Below are 18,670 nucleotides of genomic sequence, written 5' to 3' on the forward strand. Positions count from 1 at the left end.
GGGTTTCTCCTTTTGAATGCCAGGCAGAGATGACAGCAGCACTTTGATTCAGCTTGTCTTGCTCACCGTGCCAGGACAGGCTTTATCCTCCTGCTTTCCTCACGCAGATGCTCACTGCTGCTCTGGAGAGGAGATGGAGAAGGTGGAAAAAGAGGTACATAATTTTCCTTGAACTTCAAAGACTTGTGATCTAGGAAAGGGAGGGAGGGGCTGATCAGCGGCCACGCTCAGTGCTAGGAAAACACAGAGGATCAATGGAAAACAGCATCTCCCGAAGCAGCACCCCCTGACCCCTACATGCACAGAACGGCAGCTTTTGCTCAGGATCAGCCTTCAAAAAGCAGCGTGCGAGCTGTACCTGGTTACTGTAGTCTGGCATCCTCCACGTCTGTGTAATGGCTGTTCTCCTGGAGGGAAAAGGGAACCAGAAATAGTAAATCACCACGTGTCCCCCCTGCCCTGCCTGGACACCGTGACACCGGTGTGCGGTGAGCAGCTGTCACTGCGGTGGGACAGCTCACAGGAACGGATTGCTCAGCGTAGTGGATGAGCTACAAACCACACCTCATGGGGACACTGGATGTGTCTTCTGGCAGACGCTGTCCCAGACAAACCCCAAAATCTCCTCTGGCTCCTTATTCTGGCAGGGGTCTGCCCAACAGATCCAGGATGTGTGATTCCCTCTTGGACTTTAAAGTCTGGCTCCTGCTGAACCTCAAAGGGACTGGGAAGAAACTCAGCCCGTGTTCCCTGGTGTAAAGTCAGGTGTCTGATCTGGGCTACACCAGCGTCAGCATCTCCAGTGGCAGGTCCCAGGCAAGGTCCTGAGCCCACGGCATGAGCTGCCATGCTTAGTCTGGCTGCAAATTTCTGCAGGGCCAAGTTAAATCCTCGTTGAGCGCTTTCATAATATTTACTGGTGTGCTTGCACAGCTCACGCCTTCTTGTAGCACTGTGGAAAGTTAATTGGGGACCTAGGAATGGCCCACACGAGGGAACAGGCATTCCCGCGTTACTGCGGCTGCTCACAGGTGCTGAGGTGCAGTCTGTCCACAATGGCAAATCATGCACAGCGTAACGACTCTGCTGTTGGAAACAGGAACTGGTCCCAGTTTGCAGCAGAACTCATCACCCAGAATGATAACACTCATAATATTCATCTCTCCAAAGGCCACAATAATTGTGCTGGTGTGCCAAACAACTCCCCACGCAAGAGCGGTTTGAAAGCACAGCATGTGAAAGTTGCCGTTCTGCAATGCAGCATCATTGAGAGAAGAATTAGTAGCATTTTATCTCCTGCACAGGCCAAATTGTGTGGTAAATATTTGAGAGATGGGAATCCAGGAGATGTCTGCAGGGGATGCCAGGTAATCCGAAAGGAAAAGCAAGGGAGCCCAGGCCCAATGTGGTCAGCAGTGGGCTGGCACTGCGGGTAAAGAGATTTTTATAATCAGGGAGACCAAGAGGGTCTTTGCAGAGACCTCCAGCGGAAAAGCCTCAGGATTGCAAAGCATGAAGAAGGGGCACCTGGAGACTGTGCTACAAGAAGCCGTGGATGGAGACTCCCAGGAGAGGGGAGTCTGGAGGCTTGGGACTTCTGGCAACAGAACAAAGGCTCCTTCTCTGCAATTACAGAGCAGGTAGCAGCCTGGGAAACGGCTCTTCAGGAAAGCTGGGTGAGCTGAAACGTGCTCTGAGCAAAGGAATAGCTCAGATGCACTGGGATGTGCCTTGCAATGGGTGATGATTCAGCTGAAAGCTTGTGACGGAGGAGGTATTAGAAGCAGGGTGGTCAGTAGGTCAGAGAGGTTCTCCTGCCCCTCTGCTCTGCCATGGGGAGACCACACCTGGAATCTTGTGTCCAGCTGTGGCCCCTCAGTTCCAGCAGGACAGGGAACTGCTGCAGAGAGTCCAGCGCAGCCACCAAGATGCTGCAGGGAGTGGAGCATCTCCCGAGTGAGGAAAGGCTGAGGGAGCTGGGGCTCTGGAGCTGGACAAGAGGACACTGAGGGGGGACTCGTTCCTGGGGATCAATATGGAAAGGGGGAGTGTCAGGAGGATGGAGCCAGGCTCTTCTGGTGACAACCAGTGACAGGACAAGGGGCAATGGGTGCAAACTGGAACACAGGAGGTTCCACTTAAAGATGAGAAGAAACTTGTTCCTGGCGAGGGTGGCAGAGCCTGGCCCAGGCTGCCCAGGGGGTTGTGGAGTCTCCTTCTGTGCAGACATTCCAACCCGCCTGGACACCTTCCTGTGTAACCTCATCTGGGTGTTCCTGCTCCATGGGGGGATTGCGCTGGATGAGCTTTTCAGGTCCCTTCCAACCCCTGACATTCTGGGATTCTGTGATTCTATGATCAGGGGATAGATGAACACGGGTGACACCAGGGCAGGCACCTGGTACAGCCCACCTCATAGGAAGTCTCCTCCTGATCACAGACCCCTGAACTCGTGGGCACTTCAACCACCCTGGTGTCTGGTGGGAGGGCAGCAGGACTGGCTGCAAGCAACCCAGGAGATTTCTGAAGAGTGTCAAGAACAACTTTGTGATGCAACTGACTGACAAGCTGACCAGGGGAGACGTTCTTCTGGGCTGTTACTGATGACCAAGGAAGAACAAGTCCAAGATGTGAAGACTGAGAGAAGTCTTGGCTGCAGTGACCACGAGATTGTGAAGCTGAATATCCTGAGAGAAGTGACCAAGGTAAAGAGCAGAACAAAACCCCTGAATTTAAGAGCAGATTTTGTGTTGTTCAGGGATCTGCTTGGCAAAATCCCATAGGAGACTGCCAAGGCAGGTGGGTCATCTTCAAGGACACAAGTATGGCCTGTTTTGGTGACAGCTGGGCAGATGTGGCCGGAGGTCAGTGTGGATGAACAGCAAGCTCCCAAATGAGGTTTTTCCTACACAAAATGGCAGAACCCAGAAGATGGAAAACAGAGCTGAGCCACCCAGGAGAAATATAGAGCCATCCCACCTCTGCAGTGATGGAGTGAGAGGAGCATCTGCAGGTCCACCAGCAGCATCAGGAAGGCCAAGGAAAGCATAAGCTCACTGCTCAGTGGTGCAGGGGACCAAGGGACCCGGTGACAAAGCACATGGAAAAGGCCAAGGTGCCCAGTGCTTCCTTTTCTTCCTGGTTCTCACTGGTCAGGTCTGTCTTCTGGCTTCCCAGGTTCCTAAGCCTAGTGGCAGAGCCTGGGGGAAGGAAGCATCACCTACTTGATCCTTCCTCCACAGCACGCCTTTGCTGCCCATCCTCTCTGAAAAGGGCACAAACTCATGCCAGGAGGGGGGGATCCCTTCGTCCTTCTCCCTGTGGGCTGCAGTGTCTAGTTTGGACTTGATTTCCCCAGGTGATGTTGGAAACTTCACCGAGGCCAAGCAGAGATTTGTGCACAACACCAGGGCAGCCAACTTTGCTCTGGAAGTGGGTATGAAAGGACGTATTTGCTCAGCTCCTGTTGATTTTCACTGGAAGTTGCGTGCCTGACTCCCTTGGGGTCTAAAATGCACCCCCTGGGCCCAGCTGGGGTTGACATCTCTGTGAAGCATCACCCTGCTTGGCCATGGCATTTTCAGGGGAGCTCTAGTTCAGTGAACTCCGCTATGAACAGGGATGCTCAGCCCTGCTGCTCCCCAGGAGATGTCCTACAGCTGTCTACAGCATGAAGATGAGATCTAGACCCCCAAATCCACCTGGATCTTCCCCACTTATCACCACAGGGAAGAGGTTCATGGCAGGGTACTGTGCTGGGTACTGCCCAAGCGTGAGCAGGTCTGGTTCCCGCCTTGCATAAACGATGCCATTCCCACTCGTGACAGATGCTCTCCTCCTGTCTGAACTAAGTGAACTTCGGCAGATGCTCAGCAAGTAGGTCTAACCAGTTAGTTCTATTGTGTGAGGCTACCAGTGAGAACTCAGCACCAAACCCACAACGAAATGGTTTGGCTGGAGTCTGGGCTGATAAGCATCTGAAACTGTATTAACACAGTAGAAAATCTAACTGCAAATCAGCCACTTTATGCTATAAATATCTGCAGCTGTCAAGGCTGGTGAGCTGGCTGCACGGTGGCCATTCCCCCTTGAATAGGGATGTCTGTCAAGGCTCAGAGATCCCTTACCTGACACCAGACACCGAGGGGGTCGCAAGTGACATTTTTTTGCACACACGTAACATTTAAGATATGCATAGTAAGCTTACATGATAATTTTCATATCCCATACAAACTTCAAGTATAGTAAATAGCAGAGTATTGACCACCAATCCATCTGTACTTATTAAATATTTTACATACCTAAATTTACTGATTAGAACTCAATAAACTATTAGATGAGTTCTGAGTGACTTCTGCTCTGCTACCATGACACCACAGCCAAGGGTAAATAATGTTTCTGGGGACTGGTGTGGGCACCATGTCCATGGACAGCAAGTGGTAAAGGCCATGCTGACGTGTGTAAGCTGTGAGATAAAGGAGTTGCTCCCCAGGACTGAAAACTCCTCAGTGTTGTAAGGTCAGGAGCAAAATACGAAGAATGGCTTTTCTGAGTCGCCCTGCAGTGTTTAAGAGAACATCCCTGCAGATGAACTGCACACATTGACTTGCCCCACGCAGAGCACACGTGAGCCTCTCTGATGTTGACAGTAAAATATTTCTGATCTCAGTGATACTTTAGGATCAGGGAGTTACAGAAGGGAGCTGAAATAGTCATCTTGTTCATCTGCTCCTAATGAGGACCAGCTCTTCTCAAATCATTGCCAGCAGATGTCTGTTCACTCTGCTCTCTTATCCCACTAATGGCAGAAAAGTCCACATTTTTTTGTTGACAGGCTGTGTGCTGCTTTATGATCATTAGCATCAGCAAGTTTCCCCCTGATTTCTACCATGTGTTTCCCTTGATGGAATTCAGACCTGGCCTTCCTCATCCTAATCGACACAGAGAGGGAGACCAGCTTTTGCCTTTCTTCTTTATAGCGCGTGTTATGATGTCTCCCTTTCAACATTTCTTAGTCTTAGCAGGGGTCATGGACTTCACCTACGAGGCCCCAGAAACTGAAATACCTGAAAGACCCCATTCAGATCCCTCATCCATCATGACTCAGGTGGGGCAGAGCAGAAGAACACAAACAACCTGGGCAGTGGTTTGAGTTTGAGGAGGTTTTTGGCAAGGGAAGGGTGCTGTGCTTGTGCAGGGCGGTGTGGTCGCCCCAGCGATGACGGGGTGAGGAAGAACAAAGGGATGCTGATGCTCAAGCGCTGCCCTCGCCAGGGATGTGCAGCTCCCGCACAGCAGTCCGAGCAAGGTCCTGCGGTCCTGCCTTGCTCAGACCTTCTAAGCAGGTTTGTGCCATGTGATGTCTGTCTAGACAAAATGACACTGCAAAGGCAGGTTGGTAGGAAAGTGCAGTTAACAGAACATGGTCAGCCTTTGCCATATGTTTCAATCCATCTCAGAATCGCTCAGGAGCAGAACAACTCGTGTTAACCATTCATTAAGAGTTGTGACATCAAGGATAAATGTGGTCAGAATTTCAAGAGTCAACCATTTTTCTTCGGCGTGTCCACATGCATTTGCCAGGTCAATGTTTCTGCAGGCAGCAGAACACTTAGAAAGAACAAGCTGTGAACAATCATAGGATTTAAGTACAACGATTTCTTTTGAGGAAGGCAAAACTATTTTTCTGGGGATTTAATAAGTTACAGTGGTCCATTACTGAATTCCCTCCGCTGGAGGGATGCGTTACACAAACTCTCTTACCAGTTCATCTTCACACTCATCCTGTGCGAGACCCTCTTCCTCCCCTTCGTCCCCATTCAGCGGCTCCTCCGTGGTGACCTCGGCCTCTGATGCTGTGTCTTCCTGCGAGATTTTGCTTTTGCTGCCATCTGCCTTCTTCCATACCTCTGAGAGAGGAGAGCCGAGGGTCAGGGGATGGGGGGACAATGTCTGGAGCCTGGTGACACTAATGCAGTGCGCCCCCAAATTCAGTTAGCAGGTAAATAATGCAATGGGAAGTTTTGCTGACTTTGACAAAGCTGCCTGAAAGCAGCCCCAGAGAGGGCAGAGCAGGATATTGTTCTGCAGCGCTCCGGAGCATGGGAGGAAGATAGAATAGAATAATAGAACAAAAAAGCAAACTAAAAAGAATACAAACTATATGACAAAAGGAAAACAAAATCTCATTATAATCTAGGGAATTTTGGCATGTAATTTTGGCCTGTGATTCCACCCTGGGAGTTGGGGATTGACACTTCCCTACCAGAGCCTGGAGGATGCTCTAAGCTGTGATGTTTTCCTGGCCAGCTCTGCAGGGCACATCCCTGTGCTCATTGCCCATTTCCAGGCATCGGTGAGCATCCAACTGACCTGTGGACAACTTCTGTTCTTCAGCGATCTGCTCCAGTTGGCCCAGGAGAGCATCGATGTTGGATTTGATTTGTGTCAGCTCCATTTTGATTGTTTGCAGCTCGCTGCGCTTCACTTGGGAGGAAAGAAAGAAGGAAAAAAAGGCATTCGGTGTCCTGCAGAGCAGGGAAGGCTGAGGGGGCTGTGGGTGGTCATAGGCACCCCAAAAGAGCCTGTGTGTCCATTGTTCAGGCATATTGTGGAGGCTGACACTGGGCTGTGGCATGCTCAGGTTCTACTTGAACCTTCCTCTGCTGCACCTGCAGCTGCGGGATTCCGAACAGCCCCTGCCCGGGCTGTTGTTGTCAGATGGGGAGTGGCTGAGGGACCTGGGGGTTCAGCTGGAGAACAGGAGCTGAGGGGAGACCTTCTGATCTCTGAACTGCCTGAAAGGAGCTTGGAGCCAGGGGGGTCGGGCTCTGCTCCCCAGGAACAAGTGCCAGGAGCAGAGGAAACGGCCTCAAGTTGCGCCAGGGGAGGTTGAGGTTGGATCTGGGGACAATTTCTTCCCCAAAGGGCTGTGGGGCATTGGAACAGGCTGCCCAGGGCAGTGCTGGAGTCACCATCCCTGGAGGGCTGGACAGACACAGAGATGAGGTTCTCAGGGACATGGGTGGGTTATGGTTGGACTTGATCATCTTGAGGGTCTCTTCCAACCAAAATGATTCTATGATTCTATGTTTTTGGGGTTTCTTTAAGGTTTTCCGTGGCAGCGCCTGGCCCTGTGGGTGACTGGCTGCGGATGGATGTCCACATGCACACTCGTCTCCACACCGTCCTGCACACCCACGCACAGACTCACGCTTCAGCTTGGCTCAGCTGTTGGTGATGGTGGCTGATCTAGCGAAGAGCTTGACGGGGAGCGTCGGCTTCACACGTCGGACGAGGGGGATGGTGACCTGTGGCCACTTCACAGGGACCACCCTGGGCACTGGAGAGACCCGGCCCCGGTACTCTAAGAGCCTGGAGACGGGGGCAGGATGGGGTGTGAAGCAGCCACGCAGCACCCCCAGCCACCAGTGCCACAAACAGAGCCAGGCAGCTGGTGGTGAGCCAGGGCACAGCCCGGCCACCAGACCCCACTGTCCCCCATCTCCCCCTGAATGTGATTATTTCCTCGCACAGTTGCGAGTGTATTTTCCTCCCGTGCTTCCACATAAGCACGTGTAACATTCCGTGCACATTTGCACATGTATTTCTCCTCGCAGGATTGCGAGTGTATTATAAATTAATCCTCGCAGAATCACGAGTGTACACTTTCCGTACTCAATACGACTACGTGTACCCCTTTAAAATAACCCCACACCGTATTCAGGCAAGTGTGGACTCTTCCCGGACTGAGGGGCGGCTCCAGCATTGTTTTTGGTGAAGCCACGTGCATGCACACTGTGGACCTCCTGTTGTATTAGTTGCTGCCCCTTAATAATTTACTCAACTGATAGCCTCTTCTGATCTCAGCTGAGTGTGACAGGACTGAAGACCATCAAGGAGAGGATTTGGTCCTTTCCTGGAGACAAACCAGCACTTGGGACTCATCTGAAGAAAGTTCCTTTTCCCCTGTTTCATGATCTGGGGGAGGAGGGAGAAACTGTGAGTTAGTTCATGGAGTCTAGTGAAACTCCACGAGCCGGTACAGCCACAGGAGCAGCGCATCCCTGAGCATTCAGCACTGTGGGAGTGCGACACCTTACAGAAACACCACCTTAAACGTGACGTATCAGGCAACCTAGAGCCACCTGGACCAGCATAGCCAGGTCAAGGCTGCTGGGACTCTGAACAGAAGCTTGTATTAAGAGACTAATTCTGTAGGAAATTCTGGATGCTATTTGAGGAAGATAAAGACCATCTGCAACACGGTAGTGCCCATTACCATAAGACGGCCTTTGAAAGACCTAAATCCCTGGCCGGGGTGTTTGGAGGCGGCACACAGCCAAGTCCCTGCTGTGTTTGCATTCAGCTCCTGCTCTCCTGTGAAAGGTCCGTGCTGGGCACGAGCAGCCGGCCCGGCCCCGCCGGTACCGGGGACACCGAGGAACGAGGGGTCCCCAGCGGCCAGCGGCGCTCATGCGTGTCCCTGGTGCGGAGAAGCCACCAGCGCCACGGTGCGGTGGGCAGCTCGCTCTGCTCCACAAAACAACCTTGGCAGTGCCCGGCCCGCCCCGCCGCCGGGCTGCGCGTTCCCGCCATCGGCCCGTTCCCGCCCCGCCCCTTCCCGCCCCCGCCCCGCCCCGCCCCGCCCGTTCTCGGCCCCGCCCGTTCCCGGCCCCGCCCCGCCCCGGACCGGTCCCTTCCCGCGCCGCTAGGTGGCGCTCTAGGCCCGGTGACGGCGGCGCGGGCAGGAGATGCTGCAGAGCCCGACGCGTGTGACACCCCCAGCCTGCGACACCCCCAGCCTGCGACACCCCCAGCCTGCGACACCGCCGTGCAGTTACAGCCGCCCCGCCAGCAGCCCCGCCGGAGCCACCCGGGGACGGGGCAGCGGCGCCCGCGGGAAAACCTTCCAGGCGTCCCCCTGCAGAGCCCGTTTGCCGGTGAGTTAGGACAGATGTCACCCCAACAACAAGGGTTTGCACATTCACGAAAGTCACCATCTGGCCTTTACCGGCCTCCTGCCAGCAGCGGCCCCTTAATGATTTACTCAACTGATATCCGAACCTTTATTCAAGTCACTTTGGAGTGCTAAAGCCCCATCTTCCACTGGTCAATCTGCTGCACTTTTTTTTACCGAATAAAAGTTTGGGTTGGACCCTGTTGTCCCTTAAACCAACCTCGAGGTGCCTTCATGACATTTCTGGCGCAGCAGAGCAGGGTATCAGATATGGAGGAATTATTTAGAGGATTGAGTAATATCTCTGCAGTAACCTGGGGTCTTGCAGTAATGTGCATGGCGGTGTGTTTCAGTCTGGCCGTTTGCTTAAGGTAGCACAGGATCTGTGTAAACTTAAGCTCCAAATGGAGGAAAACCTTTCACGACAAAGTGAGCAATCTGACCTAAAGCAAAACCTTCCGCGGCAAAGCGAACAGTCTGACTCTCTAAAGCAGGACTTTTTGTGGCAAAGCATACGATCGGATGGTTTAGAACAGAGATTTGGCTTGTTAGAACGGAAACTTGGTTTTTTTGGAACAAAAACTTGAGATTTTGATAATTAATACAAGAGCTCCCCCTAGCGTCCCCAAGTTCAGGTGTGCCCCTCGGCCCCCCCGCTTCTCGGCAAAGATACTGATTCTGAAAACAGTGTTGACGAAGGGGGAGTAGAAGCAAAGGACGTGCGTCCTCCTATTAGAACTGAAACACATACGGAAGGACGAGGCAAAAATCCACGCACGGCTCCCCACAGCACACCATATTCAGGATTGGAGCTAAATTCTCACGCAAGCCGGGCGAGATGGAGGCTGAGTATCTTTGGCGCGTTTCACTTACCGGGGGTGATAGAATATTATTGAGTAAGGACGAAGCCACAGGCTTCTGGGGCCCAGGGTATGTTTAAGTGATGGTCCGGACGGTGATCAGTCCATCACATCTCGTGTAGCTTACTGGGCTGGTGGTGTAGACCCGAGCGGCAGCCCGTGCAGGAGCCGGACGGTCCGGAAGCCGAGCCGAGCCGAGCCGAGCCTCTTCTGGGGCTGCCCCCCGTCCCAGAAACTGGAGCAGCCCCTGGCACCGTGCGTTTGCAATGGGGGTGCCTCGGACGCTGCTATATAAGCTTCCCACTGAGCATACACAGGAGCTGGTGGAATATTTAGAGGGAAAATCAGAGAGGAGGCAACGGTAACCGCCCCCCTCCCTGAGGACAAACAAAACATTAACCCTTTCATACCCTCCCAAAGGGAGTCAAAGGAGCCAAAAAACTAGTAGAAGCGGATTGGAAACAGGACCGGCCACCCCACTTTGTATTTTCTTGCCAATGGTCCAGTGATAAGGAGCCATACATACATATTCCCGTCCGTTCAAGGCGGATAAGTGTGAAATTTCTAATTGACGGGGGCACACAAATCAGTGTTTTGAACAGGCGGCAAGCTGACAAACTCGGGATTAAACCATCAAGGAAAGCCATCAATATAGTAGGGGTAACGAGTGTAGCAGAGAGATGTCCTTTAGCTCAAACCCACCTTTTGCTGCCTGGGGAGAAGCAGATGACGGCTGCGGAAGTTGCCCTGAGTCCTTACAAGGCAAACATATTGGGATTTGATATTTTGGCAGGTAGACGGTGGTGCTTACCTAATGGATTTGGAGCTTTGGAAGCCACAGAGCGGAGGTAGCCCGTATTAGAATATTGCCACTTACCCCTGCACCCTTGCAGCTCAAAGGAACTACTGGCATTAGGATTTTGCAAATTGCTCCTGCTCTACCTACATCTACAATAACCTGTACTCCACAATACCCCCTGCCGAATGCAGCAAAACGGGGCATTACGGAGGTTATTACTGATCTTGAAAAAAGACAAATAATTAGCCACACCCATTCTCCCTATAATTCTCCGGTTTGGCCCGTTCGCAAGCCTGACGGGCGATGGCACCTAACTTGATTATCGAAAACTGAATAATAACACTGCACCCCTAACAGCTGCCGTCCCAAACGTATCCTCGGTGGTGACTGTAATACAAGCAGCAGCCCACCCATGGACGGCTGCCTTGGATGTCAAACATATGTTCTTCATGATTCCCCTAATGGAAGAAGACAAGGCACAATTCGCTTTTACCTGGAAGGGAAGCAATACACTTTTAATCAGCTTCCTCAGGGGTACAAACACTCTCCTACTACTGCCCACAATGCCCTTGCTGCACTCATTGACACTGTACAGGTATCTGGGCATTCTATATATATCAATATATAGATGACATCCTAGTGGGCGGAGACAATAAGGAACAGGTGGGGCAAGTAGCAGGAACTCTTTGGAAGTTTTTAACACAGAATGGATCAGATATTCCACTGTCCAAGTGCCAGGGTGCCAGCCAGGAAGTTGAATTCCTAGGGGCTTGGTGGAGAGGGGGAGCCATAGCAGTGCCTGATGATGTCCCGGTTACTATAGAAAAGGGGCACACCCCAAACAGCAAAGCAGACTTGCAATACCTGTTGGTACATTAGGGTACTGGAGAAAGCATATCCCAGGATTTTCAGTGATTGCCCGTCCCCTATATGACTTACTCCAAAAAACCAAGAAATGGGATTGGACTCTACAACATATAGAGGCCCTTAATGTTCTAAAAGATGAACTTAAAGCCTATCAGAAACTGGGCGCACTGCATCCACAAGACCCACTGAGAGTGGAATGGGGGTTTGCAGAACATGCTTCCTATTGTGGTATATTCCAAAGGGGGCCAATAGGGCCAGCTAGACCTTAGTTGTTCTCTTCCACCGCATTTAAGGGAGCTGAACAATGATATTCGGAGTGGGAAAAGGGGCTTCTCTCACTTACCTGAGCAGTTAAGGAGGCAGAGGAGCTGTGTACATCATAGGAAGTTATTGTACAAGGCCCTTTTCCTCTGTTAAATTCAATCCTTAAAGGGTCACATCCCCCAGGGGGTGGCACAGAAAGCAACGGTATGAAAATGGTACACCTATTAAGAGGGAGTTAGTAAATTGTTACTACTGAAAGAGGGTTCTGTAAAAGTTTCAAAACTTCAACAACCTGTGAACGCTGATCCAGTCCTGCTGAGCCTGCCTTATAAGCCCTCCCCAATTAAAGAAGCACCTGAGCTAACTCAGGACTCAGACACACAAGGAGTCTGGTTCACTGATGCATCAGCCCATCGGGTAGGGGCAAACTGGCAGTACAAGGCAGCAGCATTGGAGATTGCTACAGGAAAAAGAATAACAGAGGAGGGGGAAGGTAGTGCTCAAGTAGGAGAACTACGTGCTCTCTTATTAGCAGCAGAAGGAGGAGCCTCCGCGGTTTACATGGATTCCTATGCAAGCTATAAGGGTGCAACTGAATGGATATGCCAATGGGAATCCAACCAGTGGGAAGTAAATCGCACCAGGGTGTGAAGAGCTGAAAATGGGCAAAGACTATTAGAAATAGGCAGGTCACAACCTTCGAGTGTGGGCTGGGTAAAAGGACATGCAAAAGATGGAACCCCCCACTGCCAAATGGAACCAACAAGCTGACTTTCTAGCCCAATAGCTGAAAGCATACCAGAGGAGTGGGCATGGTTAGCTGAATGGTTACACCTTAAGCGAGGTCATTCTGGAAAAGCAGATCTTTATTATGAATGTCGATCCCCGGGATGGCCAGTGTCCATGGGAACAGGTGAAGTCATTCTTACAGCCTGTCCACAATGCTGGATCAGACTTAAAGCTGATCCCCCAAATCAGGCCCCGGCCCTACATATCAGGCAGGGCAAGACTCTCTGGACAGAGTGATGGGAAGGTTCTGGTATCGAGGGGTGCCGATGTTTTCATCAGACGCTTGTGAGGTTAGGCTGCTCCCATGCTAAGGTTCTTGCTAAGATCCTCTTAGGGTCACAGTGACCTTGATAATGTTAGTGCGGATTTGGTGTAAACATGAATCAATTAATGTCAGTTCAGTAGGATGTGGCACCTTTAAATGTGTTTTGAGATATGTGGCCATATGTCCCCATGATGGAGGTGTACGTTAGAGGAAAGATATAAACAGTTCTAATGTACAGTTCTTGGGAGTGTTCCCCAAGATACCTTTAACATCTGTTAGTCATCTTGTTTTGTCAAGGCAGAAGGGCTGTCAGTATGAAAAAGGCTGCAAATTGCTAGCAAGGTTTGGATTTGGATGGGTTATCAAATTATCTTGAAAAATGGTTATTAGTTTTTCCTTGGTATTGGCTGGAATAAAGCTGCATCTTTCTGTAGTAATGTCAGTGTAGCTGCCCAAAGACAAACCTTGCAAAAGGAAAAAGGTGCTTTGAAGCCTCTTCTGATCTCAGCTGAGTGTGACAGGACTGAAGACCATCAAGGAGAGGATTTGGTCCTTTCCTGGAGACAAACCACCGGCCCGTTCCCGCCCCGCCCCGCCCCTTCCCGCCCCCGGCCCCGCCCCGCCCCGCCCGTTCCCGGCCCCGCCCCGGACCGGTCCCTTCCCGCGCCGCTAGGTGGCGCTCCAGGCCCGGTGACGGTGGCGCGGGCGGGAGATGCTGCAGAGCCCGACGCGTGTGACACCCCCAGCCTGCGACACCCCCAGCCTGCGACACCCCCAGCCTGCGACACCGCCGTGCCCGTCACAGCCGCGCCCCGCCAGCGGCCCCGCCAGAGCCACCCGGGGACGGGGCAGCGGCGCCCGCGGGAAAACCTTCCAGGCGTCCCCCTGCAGAGCCCGTTTGCCGGTGAGTTAGGACAGATGTCACCCCAACAACAAGGGTTTGCACATTCACAAAAGTCACCATCTGGCCTTTACCGGCCTCCTGCCAGCAGCGGCTGCAGCCTCAGCGGTGTGTCCGGGAGGAGAAGGGGCAGACACAGGATCGAAAGTGCTGCCAGTGGTTTCAGCTGGCCCAGCTCCAGCTGCTGCTTCACCTGCACACTCACCCCAGTCGCAGCACCGCAGCTCTGGTTTTCTATACGCTTCCCCTCGGTTCCTGCGAGCTGCCCAGCAAGGCTGGCCCGCCAGCGCGGAGCAGCGCTCACACTCACGGCTCTCGCCTGCTCGCCTTGCTTGGGCAATTCTGGTCTGTTCTCGAGCCAGGAGGCACCGAGGGAGCAGAAACTGGCTGCAGCTCCCTCGCTGGACTCTCTCTGGCATGGGAAAGTGTCAGTGGGTGGAAGAGCTGGAATGGCCACTCCTACGGCTCCCGTCCAAAGCCAGAAATGCAAAGATAGGGAACTGACAGGGACCAAGGGCGAGGTATGCGGGGGACAGTGCGCTGTGGCTCCGCCTGCCTGGTACCCCGTCCACCAAGCGGGCTGCCAGGTGACAGACCAGCCCAGGGGCTGCTCTCATGTGCCAGCACTCGCAAACAGCAAGTCCCAACTGGCTCCCTGGCAGCCCCGCTTTCCCCATGGTGCTTGACACAAGATGAGAGCAGATGGAAGAAAAAGTATTTGCACAGTCTAGAGCACGGGCCTTTAATGCTTTTAATAAAGAAAAATCTTTTAATCTTTCACTTAAGACCACTCTCCTGTCACTCTAACACCTCCCTTGATCTCTGTTGCCCCTGGCAATACACACCGTGCAGTTCCAGCCACCTGGCCTGCAGCCTCAGCACCTTTCAATAGTTCTTGTCTTTTAGAAACTTCCTAAATGAACTACCAAGTTTTGTTAGTGGGAACTTCTGACACTTGGCAGGGTACCCTGGAAGGATAGGATTCCTGTTCCCCTGATGGATCTTTTGAAAGCCTGGATACGCCAGAAAAAAAGCATTAATATGTGATGTGCAACAAATTATTCCAAGTAGGAGGCTACAATTGCCTAGGAAATGGTTCAGGCAACTATGGAGAACTTCTGGAAAGTTAGCGCACACCAACTTTTCTGCCCTTTTTTTTGGGATACAAGGGAACAGGCTCCTCATAAAATACACAGCCACCTCTTACTGCCCCTGCTCACACAGCCAGCCCACATCTTGCCAGCCAAGCGCCTTCAGCACAGCCTTTCTCTGCAGCACAGGACTGGAGACTGTAGCTTCTGCTTTGTCACCGTTCCCTTCCACGGGCGCTTGTGTGCACTCTGACTCTCCCTCCTTTTCTTTCTTTTGCATGGCCGCAGCGTGGGTGCTCTGACCTGCAACTTGCTCTGGAAAATGTTCAGTCTGGTGGGGGAAGGTATTTGGCCCATGTTGTCCCACCGGCTGGAGGCAGCAGTGCCCATCTCCAGGTGTCGTCCCTGCAGCACTGGGTAGGGCAAAGAGCAACGTGTAGATAAAGTGGGATTGAGCAACCCAGCACTGCAAAGGCCAAGCATGCTAGGTCAGAGGTGAGCAGAAAATCAGCAGAAGACCAACAAATACCCGAGCATCACCATGTCACATGGAAACAAGGGGTGAGGGGGGGGGACTGTGGTCTGTAACAAAAGAACCAAAGGAGGCCAGGAGACACGGCTGGTAGCCGCCCGGGGAGCCGCCTGCCACTGGAGACTGCAGGGCACAGTATCACAGCTGCGGCTTCGGAAGAGAGGAAAGCATGTGGCAATCGCTTCTTATGTTAAAATGAGGCAAAGTCTTGAGCCTGGTCTAAGAGCTGGGGGAGACAGAAGGAGAGCCAACTTCTCTCCGAGTTGAGACATTGTCCCTGCCTGACATTTCGTAAGCGCAGCTTTTTTTACAGTGGAGAACGGCAAGTGGAAAGCAATACATTGAAATCTGGCCTCTGCCAGGTACAGCTTGTGAGTTGTTGTTGGCGTACGGTGTGCGGCTGTATTAAGAGGGACCTGGGGCTAGGAAGAAGAAAAAAGAGAGCGCGCAACATGCTCAGAAATAAATTTCAATTTTACTTCTCTATTTTGCTGCCTTTATTGCAACATTGCTGCACTTAAGTCAGTCTTTCAGGCAAGGTCCCCTCCCACCCCCCAGAGACCTTCCCATGCCACCTCTGTGCTCTGTCCCAGCCTGCCCGCTGGCATGGACACTGCTCTGGAACCACTCCTGTTCTCCTCTTTAGCTCATCTCCAATGCAGTACCTATAGCATCTTCCTCATTCACGCAACTGCCAAATTCTGGCATTAATTTCTTTCCTCTTTGCCCGTTCTGCTCCTTCATGTTGTTTTACAGTGCAGGTCTATGGGTGAGCAGCTGCGTCCACACAGGGTTCAGCGTGACGCAGCTCTGACCTTGCTGAGCCGCTGAGACCTACTGCAAGGAAATAATACAGGAGACAAGTCCACAGCAAGAAGCATCAGAAATTACAGACAACCTTTCCTAGAATATGATCCTTAGTCCACAGACCTTCCTATAAACGCTTCGGTGTTTGAGCCATCACCATTACACTAATAGCATCTCCCCAAAGCTGGTGTCCTTCCAGGGACAACTGCTGCAGGCCTGGAGCGCATGAACTGGAGAGCTTGCAAGAAATCCTGGAAAAGGCAGCAATTTCCAGGAAGAAAATGCCTCTACAATGCTTTATTGTAGGTCTGAGCCTGGAGCTGGAAAGTTGTGGCTTCTACAGTACAACAGAGAAACTGGAAAGAAGAATTTAATTCTTGACAGAAATGAGCAGTGAGGATGAGATTCTTCCCTCCACCTTTTCACCATCCTGATATCCTCCTGTTACCCTCCCAGTCCCTATATTGTTTCAAACATGAATGTAGAGGAATCCGGGTTCTATTGCATCAGATTTTTTATTTTTTTTTTCTGCTCAAAAATGTTGATATCTTTACTAAGCACTTTGGGAGTTATGGTGTCTTCTTCCTCAGCTGACTAGTTCTGAAAAAGAGAAATAATGAAGTCACTATAAAGAAGGTGCTTTTCACAGAAGTGCTGCCTTTCTATTGAAAGTTGCTGTTGGAGCCGTGCTCGGGAGGGCTGCTGCCCACGGGCTCCCCGGATCCCTTCGCCTGGCATGTCTGCATGTCTTTTCCTATCCAAAGCGTCTCTCTGAGGAGGTTTTCCAGGCTGATCATTAGCAGCCTCGGCACTTCTCTCCAGGCTAAGCCGTGGCACTCGCAGGGCCAGAGCTTGGTGTGCCCAGACCTCCACCCGTCCTCCGTGCCGCGAGCCTCGCTCTGCACCTCTTCCCATTTCTAAACCCCCATTTCTGCCCATGCATTTGTTATGACAAGTGCAGAAACGATTTTAAAGAGACCAGAGTTAGCTCAAAACCTGCTTACCGAATGCTAGGGGTTTGGATATGTGGTTAGTCCCGCCAACTAGGTTCCCATGAGAAGCTGAGAACGGATGTTGGCTCCGTGAGAGTGGATGTTGGGATTTGAGGTGAGCTGGAGGAAGTTTAAAGAGATGCAGGTACAGCAGGGAGGTGAGGGGGGAGAAGGGAAGGAGGGGACACGCCAGCATCCAACCTCAATTACCACCCTGGCTGACGTGTGATCTCGGTGACTATGGGATTACTCAGCACTGGCCTGGAAAGGAGGTGTGGGCCACACCATCCCTGATATAATCTGTTTCACATGACGGTTGCACAGACATTTTATTTTGTTAGGGAAGATCAGCCCAAGTAGGAGGACAACTTCATGCTGCAGAGAGTAGGGCAGAACTCTGAAGGTGGCAAATTTAGATCTCAAAAAATATATTGAAAAGTTGTCCAGGAAATTTACCAACTAGTTTTAGCGTCCTGTTCTAGCCAATGGCTCTGGCAAGCTGGAGACCTACTGGGGTAATGCCCAGAAATCGTAACCATGCATTTCAGCAGGCCACAACGGCAAGAAGACCTTCTGCTTGTGGGTCTCTGAGACGTTTTGGAGGTAGGAAGTACATGAGACCAATTTTCAAGACTTCAGTTGCAAAGGCCAGTTAGGGCAGCCGCTGGATGCAACTGCCAGATCAGAATGCAGGATAAAGACGCAGAATGAGGGAGTAAACAGCCAGAAGAACAAGCCCTGGCTCACAGCAACTTGCCAGTATTTGCACCCAATACAGATGTTTGTATTTATGAAGGTATGGGCTCCAACTACAACCTCCAGCCCCAGCTCTCTGGCCAGGCCCAGCTCCAATTTAATCTCTGGTGCATGCACCAAAGATTAACTTGGTAGATAAAGATGGAACTAGAAATATTTGAAGCCTGAAAACCTGTTAGAGTGCTTTTGTTATGGAAAGAAGAAATCCTTTTAAAACATGAAAAGAAAAAGCAAATGAAAAAAAAAAAATAAAGTCGTATGATCCACTGGCTGATTCTTGAATTCTTCCTCTTTTCAAAGTTTTGAGGTTTGAACATTATGGACAGTTGACTGTTTGAATCGTATAATGCAATACCTGTTCCTCTGGCTTAACGTTACAATATTTCCCACACCGCAGGATTGCTTCACATTATTCTAAGAGGCAGTGTCATTTTCCCTGCAGTGCTAGGTCTTCTTTACTGAGGCGAAGGACACTCCTACTTCCTTTAATTATATGTTTTGTTTTAAATTAATGTCCTTTATTCTGGGGATGAATCACCAGCTTGTAGACAGGTAAATGTGGGAGTAAGAGAGTGAAAATTTAAGTTTGATTCCCAAGGTGGGTGTCTTCAATTAAAACGGACATCAAGATTCAGTCTTCCTTCCCAAACTTACCCCACAATTCGAAAAACATTTGCATTCCATGTTTTTATGCACGTATCTCACTTTCCTTCTGAATCATGTCACATACGGTCTCCTCTGGTTTCAGTGCACAGATTCCCTATCGCTTGTGTACCCTGACAGTTGCA

At 51.3% G+C, this 18,670-nt stretch overlaps 1 protein-coding gene across 1 annotated transcript; it reads right to left on the minus strand.

The window, feature by feature from the left end:
• Window positions 1–362: 362 nt before the first annotated feature.
• RALY (RALY heterogeneous nuclear ribonucleoprotein) lies at window positions 363–8,598 on the minus strand (the record flags this gene model as incomplete). The annotated part of the gene is given in 7 exon segments (XM_080354669.1): window positions 363–407; window positions 5,764–5,909; window positions 6,373–6,486; window positions 7,214–7,226; window positions 7,230–7,374; window positions 7,931–7,980; window positions 8,431–8,598. Coding segments are annotated over 7 exon segments (681 nt in total).
• Window positions 8,599–18,670: the final 10,072 nt, after the last annotated feature.

Source organism: Nesoenas mayeri (genome assembly GCF_963082525.1).
Source record: "Nesoenas mayeri genome assembly, chromosome: 16".
Taxonomy (NCBI): Eukaryota; Metazoa; Chordata; class Aves; order Columbiformes; family Columbidae; genus Nesoenas; species Nesoenas mayeri.